The sequence below is a fragment of the Tamandua tetradactyla genome, chromosome 11 (genome assembly GCF_023851605.1).
Source record: "Tamandua tetradactyla isolate mTamTet1 chromosome 11, mTamTet1.pri, whole genome shotgun sequence".
Taxonomy (NCBI): domain Eukaryota; kingdom Metazoa; phylum Chordata; class Mammalia; order Pilosa; family Myrmecophagidae; genus Tamandua; species Tamandua tetradactyla.
Genome location: NC_135337.1, coordinates 83,750,193 through 83,756,968, shown reverse-complemented (window position 1 = coordinate 83,756,968; position 6,776 = coordinate 83,750,193). Strand labels below are relative to the sequence as shown.

General features: G+C 50.7%; 1 protein-coding gene across 5 annotated transcripts in view; it reads right to left on the bottom strand.

The window, feature by feature from the left end:
* Positions 1–6,776, bottom strand: part of ARHGEF18 (Rho/Rac guanine nucleotide exchange factor 18) — a 126,888-nt gene that overhangs the window by 115,567 nt on the left and 4,545 nt on the right. Inside the window, exon 1 of one of the 5 annotated variants that reach the window (XM_077121452.1) lies at positions 4,884–5,030. The exons of 3 other annotated variants lie outside the window; for them this stretch is intronic. In XM_077121452.1, coding sequence (XP_076977567.1) covers positions 4,884–4,959 — 76 coding nt within the window. In that variant the 5' untranslated portion in view covers positions 4,960–5,030. Of the gene's footprint in view, positions 1–4,883; positions 5,031–6,776 lie in introns of those variants that run through there. One more of the 5 variants, XM_077121457.1, reaches the window with a different exon arrangement.

Here is a 6,776-nt window from a genome sequence, read left to right as displayed (position 1 = left end):
CAAGCAAGCACTGGCCTAATTGTTACTGTGAAGGTATTGTACGGATAGATTTATATCATTAATAAGTTGATTGCATCTATGACTGATTGCATCTACAATCAACAAAGGAGGTTGAAATGAGGAGAGTGCCCTCGTCCAATCAATTGGAGGTCTTAAAATGAGAACAGAGAATTTCAAAACTCAGGAAGAAGCTGGTTGGATTTTTCTTCAGCCAGCTAGCTTCTCCTGAGCTATACAACTTCACCTTCATCAGGGTTTTCAACTTGTGGCCTTCCCTACAGAGTTTGGACTTGCCAATTTTCAAGGTAGTGCGAACCAATTCCTATAATAAATCTTATAATATTTATATGTATACAAATATACACAACACACATCTATACATATACATACATATACATCCCATCAGTTCTGTTTCTCTGAAGAATACTGACTCATCTAAGGAGGTTGGTGGAGGTGGAAGAGAGAAGTGGACAGGTGGGAAGGTGGGAGGACACACAGAGGACTGACCAGCACTTTCACAGTAGCAGGATCAGTGAGAGGCTGCCCAAGGAGGGCCAGAGAGAATGTGGCTGGATGGTGGACACCTCAGAAAGGCCAAGTTAGTTCACCATCCACTCTATGGCTTAGCAAGTTCCCATGTCCCAGTTTTCTGGGGACAGTCCTAGTTGATGCTGCTGAGACAAGGTAATTAGTAACCACACCCCCTTGCTCTCTCCAAAGGATATGGAGACCACAAGTGTTGTAGCCACCTACCTAAGTTTGTATATCACGACTGTTAGCAAAAAAGGAGGGGTGAGCAAAGGGGGATGGGACTGGGGCGGGAATGTCTCTATCCCTTTTTCATGTTCCCTCTCCTTTCACCTGCTAGTGGGCAAACATTGCTCCAGCTTTTGTTGGATCTTATACAATTTGGTCAAAAAGAAAGAGTACCAAATTGTGCACCCAAAATTGCTGGCCCCCTTTCCAGAGCTGTGGCAGGGACAGGTTCACCTGGGGCCCTCTGCAGCTTAAGCTTCATTCTCTTGAAGGTGAATGAACCCTGAGTACCTTTGACTTGCCACCTTGAAGGACACTCTGTCATGGCCCACCCAGGCTGGTTTAAGGACTTCTGCTGTGCGCCCTTTGTTAAGCCTTGCATCTACCCATCTCCGATCCCAAAGGCAAGGCAGCATCTATGACTCAGCGGAGCTTTGGAAAGAACAACCACACTGTGAAGGAGGAGGAAAACCAGATGTGGGGGTGGGTCCTGGCGGCCCATGGGAGCTTTGGAAGGGAGGGGGAACTGCCTGGAGGGGAGAGGCCATGGGCTTGGCAGAAATAGCAAGAGTTTGCCTTCTCCACTGGGAAGGGGTCTCCCAAAGCCCTCCGAGGCCAAAGGCAGAACACTCACGTTCTGTATCTGTGAACCCTGCAGGCTCATGATCCCAAGGCTAAGGGTGAAAGGCCAAGGCTGTGAGTTCCATCCTGGCATGGAAGCTTCTGCCTCAGGAACAGGCTAAGCCTAAATTTAGTGACAAACCCTGGCATCACAGATTGAACCCTAATCCCAGTGTTATAGTGTCATGGATTGAATCTTGATTCTGGTGTGTTAGACTGAGCCCTAATCCCGGTGTCATAGACTGAGCCCCAATCCTAGGGTCATAGATTAAGTTTCTGTTCTCGTGCTACAAGCTAAACCCAACCCTTGTCACAGACTGAGCCCTGATCCGGGTGTCATAGACTGAGCCCCAATCCTAGGGTCATAGATTAAGTTTCCGTTCTAGTGCTTCAAGCTAAACCCAACCCTGGTCACAGACTGAGCCCCAATCCTAGGATCATAGACTAATTTCCCATTCTAGTGCTACGAGCTAAACCCAAATCTGGTCACAGACTGAGCCCTAATCCCAATGTCATAGGCTGAGCCCCAATCCTAGGGTCATAGACTAATTTCCCATTCTAGTGCTACGAGCTAAACCCAAATCTGGTCACAGACTGAGCCTTGATCCCAGAAAGACTGAGTTCTGATCACAAACACAAACTGAGCCCTGGATCTCATGTCACACATTGAGTTCTGATCCGGGGGTAGGACTCTGTCCTCCAAGCTCCAGACTTTATTTCCGGTGGCCTCTGGCCGTTCTGACCTGATATTCTCATCTATGCTTCAACCTCAAGTTGTCAAGACCAAACTCTTCATTTTCCTTCCTTTTCCACATCTCCATATCAGTGGGACTACCATGTCCTCCCAGTGACCAGACACCTGGACACCAGCCTTGCCTCTTCCCTATTCCTCAGGCCACCACCCCCTCAGTAATACTATTAAAAACTCAGGTATATTGATCACTTCCTATGTGCCTTGCCTTGTGCTATGCTCATCACATGTTTTTCCTTTTCCTATTCTCACTGCACCCCTATGAGTCCCCACTTTACCAAAGGGGGAACCGAAGCTCAGAGAGATATGGTGACTTGTTCAATGTCACACCAGCCTGGCAGGCAGAGTGGGCATTTAAACCCAGGTATGTCCAACTTCAAAGCAAAGACATGTAATCACCAGGCATCCTGCTTTCAGCTGGGTTGGACATGGAGTTGGCACTTATGGGTATTTATTGATGAATGGATGCATGGATGCATGGATGCATGGATGCATGGATGGATGGATAGATGGATGGATGGATGGATGGATGGATGGATGGATGGATGGGTGGATGGATGCATGGATGCATGGATGCATGGATGGATGCGTGGATGCATGGATGATGCAACCAATGAATGGTTGTGCGTATGTATGTAAAAATTAATGAGTGGCTGGATGGTTGGTTGGGTGAGTAAATGGAAGAATGCATGGTTGGTTTGATGAATGAATTTTTGCATGTATGGACGACTGCATGGATGGGTGCATGGGTGGCTGGGTGGTTGGATGAATGATTCTGTGTATCTGTGGGTGGCTGGATGGTGTGCCAGGGTCCAGAGGCAATGATGTGTTACACTAAGAAGATGGCATTCTGAAGGAATGAAGGGGAGTTGTGGAAGGGAAGGGAGGAGAATTTAGCAGAGAATCCAGCAAAGAAGGGACCCAAGTGAGACACACAGAATACACTCATTATATATTGGGGGAATGAATTTAAAAATATGGCCAGAATGCGTCATGGGGGCAGTTGAGTGGGTGGGGCAGTGAGAAACCTCCCTACAGGCTCCTGGGACCATTTTCCCAAAAGGTCCTATTAAGTGCTCAGTCAGCCAGTTGTAGAGCCTAAAAGGTGGCCCCCAAAAGGCCCTTCCCCACTCCACCCCCGGCTAAAGACTGTTTGGGAGCCACTCTCCCAGGAAAGTTAAGCCAGAGGAGACATGGGGCCTGAGCAGGGAGAAGGGTCAGTTGGGAATGGACCTCTGCTTCCCACCCCCCATACTTCTCTCTAAGGAGCTGCCCATCAGCCTGGATTCAAGTCCTACACAGTCCCCACCACCACCAGCCCCCACAGCATCAGCCATAAATGGGGTGTAAGAGTGCCTGCTCGTTCCCTTAGCTCACCACCCCTCCCCCACCTGCTGGTGTACAAATCACAGCCTCAACCTAGCCGGGCAGGGAGACGGGGTGGGCTGGGTGCCCAGGAGCAGGGCAGACCTTCATCAGAACCTGGGGTCTGGGAAGACACCTGGGTGAACCATGGCTGATGTGCCACTTCTCCAGTATTGCCATCCGATGATGGATCGAAACCCTCTCCCTAGGCCCTCCAGATGCCCACACAGGCAGGTTTGCTCACGGGTCAGCACACAACACAAAGGTGGCCTCAAAACAGAACTGGGTTCAAATCCTGGCTTCTCCAGTAGTGCACTTGCTGTGTGACTTTGAGCAAGTTACTTCACCTCTCTGAATCCAATGTTGCACAATACTGTGCTAACTAATCCTGGTGTGTGGTGAGGGCTCAACAACAGGCAGCAACTTCCATCACTATGACCACTATCCTATGGCACCCCAGTTCCCAGACCACCCTTTCTCTCTCTCTCCAGCCCAAGCCTTCAGGTCCCTGGATCCCAGTGTTCAGTAAGAGACTATGGAATGAACAAGCTAAGGCACCTTCTCGTCTGCCCCCCATCTTCCACAGAAACTCACTGCTACCCTGAACAAATACTTGGTTCATACAGACAATGGCCAGGCTGGCCAGAAGGGCCTCCCGTGGGTGGGAAAGCACAGGATCAAGGAAAACCAGGAAGCAATGGGTACACGAGAACTTTCTGTCCCACTGACCCCAGCTCCTTTGTGGGAGCAATGCACCCCGTGGACCTGGGCACCACCTGCTTATCTTCAAGGACTGGAACTCCTGAGATTTAAGAAGGGTCTTTTTACAAAAGGAGTTCACTCAGGGACTTAGGGAATACAAGACAAGGCTCTCTCCAGCCCCTGCAGAGGTAAACTGAGATTGGGGACCCTGGGGCAACCTCCGGCCACGGTGTATATGTGTGAGTGTGTTTGAGGGAGTTATTTGTTAGAATCCCTGAGGGTCTCAAATCCCCTCCCTCCTGCCCACTCCTTGATTCTCTGCCTTGCAGCTGGTCTGGGAACCCCCACCATTAAGACCTACCACCCCTCCCCAGGGAGTCACCAGGCCACCCCTAGGAGTTATGGTGCTCGGTTGGGAGGACGGACTGTCCTTCTGCAAGTTTACTTTTGCAAGCAAGCTCCTGGCTGATCCTGGGGAGAATATATTTTCCAAGACAGGAGGGACCCCACAAGTCAGGGCTGCTCCATGGGGCCCAGGATATTCGGGGGTCTTGGGATCTCCTTGAGCCCTTGGCAGGACATTGAAAGCAGAGACACCGCAGGAATGGAGCCCAACCAGGGGCCAGCTCAGTCCTCCAGCCAAGGAAAGCCTCAAGGCAGGACAGCCGGTCACTGCCTGCCCCCTTACCTCTCTTGAAGGCCCACCGCTTCGGCCACAGTTTGGAGAGGGCAGGCCAGGAGTGGTTGAGCGCCGAACCAGCCATGGGGGCTGCACGAGTGTGAGAGAACAGCTGGGGGTGGGGGTGGGGGACGCAGCAGGAGCCGCATTGGGAGTCCCTGCCAGGATGGGGCTGCGGGCAAGTGGGGCGGAGACAGCCGCCGGGTCTGCCAGATACATCAGCTGATGGAAAGCTGGGCTGGGGCAGGGGGGCTGGTGTTTCCGGCTGGGGGGGTCACTGGGAACCCGGGCTTTGGTGGGGTGGCCAGGTCCTTAGCACCCTCCCCAGCCCCATCCATGAACCTCAACATCCCGGCTGGACAAGACGTTCCTGGGAGGAGAGGAAGAGCAGAGGGAGGCGGGAGGGCACTGAGGGTTCTCAGAAAACAAGCAGAGCCCGGGTGCTGAGGTAATTCTGGGTACCTGGGAATGTCTGAGAGTCTGTGCGTGTGTCTGCTATTGTCTCTATGTGTTGGACCTTGCATTGGTGTGTCAGTGTGTGTTTCCATGCATGTGTGTGTGAATGCAAGGCTAGGTGGTTTTTAAACGTCTCTGGGTATTTGCGTGTGAGAGTGTGCCTGTGTTTGTGTGTGGTCTGGAATGCCCCTTGGTATTCGTGGGGTTGAATCTACATGATGCCTCTGTTTCTGGTATCTGCAAGGGGGATTGGAGGTCTCCCTGGGTCTCTATGAGTCTGTGTGTTTGTATGTATCCAAGTGTGTTTTGTGTGTGTGCACACGCCTGTCCATGTACATACTGCCCCCTGGTGGTAGATGCTCCCTCCTCTGAACCTTCACTCACTGCGCCTGAAAAATTCCCAGCTTTGTCCTTTCCTGACTCCTTCCTCCATTTCCCCAAGTCCTTTCAGCTACCTCCTGGCCCCAGATCCGTCACTGGTGAGATCAAAGCTTTCTTCTCCCTAACCTCCCAGCACACCCTCATCCCCTCAGAGGAAAAGGTTCTCTCTGCAGCGACCCCCTCACTCACCTCCCTCCCACTCAAAGAGTTATCCACCCTACATCTGTTGGCTTCGCAGCCCACTGCAGTCCTATATCCATCCTCACTGCTCTTCTGGATCTCTCTGGAGCTAAATCCAATGGGCACCTTTCAGTCTTCCTTCTATGGGACACTGCTGGCCACTCCCGTTTTGAAACCCACTCCTCCTTCCTGTCTGCTCTGTCCCACTCTCCTTCCTTGACTTAGTTTGTCTTCTTTTCTCTGCCTGCCCCTTAAACCCTGTGTTCCCAGGGCTCTTTCGTTGACCAATCTGCACTCTTCTCACCAGCCCTGGTGATCCCATTTGCATTCTCCCTCATGGCTTCAGCCCCCATGTTACAAGCAGGTGACATGCAAAAAATTCACTCACAGAAAGATGTGAAAGCACACACTCTATACACCAAAACACAATGCACTCTCAGGCACACATAGACATTGACACACACACAGTCAGACATATATTCACAACCAGATGCTCATGCACACACATACACACTCAAATTGTACAAAAACACTTAGCTATGCATATAGAAATTCAAAGAAGTGTTGAAGAGGATATATATAAAAAAAAAACACCTCCTCTGCTATGCTCCATGTTTTAGTTCCTTGTCTCCTGCTACACACTTTCCCATGGAGAGGCTACAAATGCCACTTGGAACTTCCTGTCTTCTGGGTGGAGAGCAGATATGAGAGCCCCAGGAAAATTTAGAGAAGTGGAAAGTTAGGGGGGGACCTCCATCTAACTATGGCACCATAGGCAAGCCCCAGGAGTTCTGAACTAGGGGAAACACAGTGAGTCCAAGACACAGTTAGCAATCGAGAGGCTTGATTAAAAAATTACTAAAAATACAACAGGGTTATCTACTT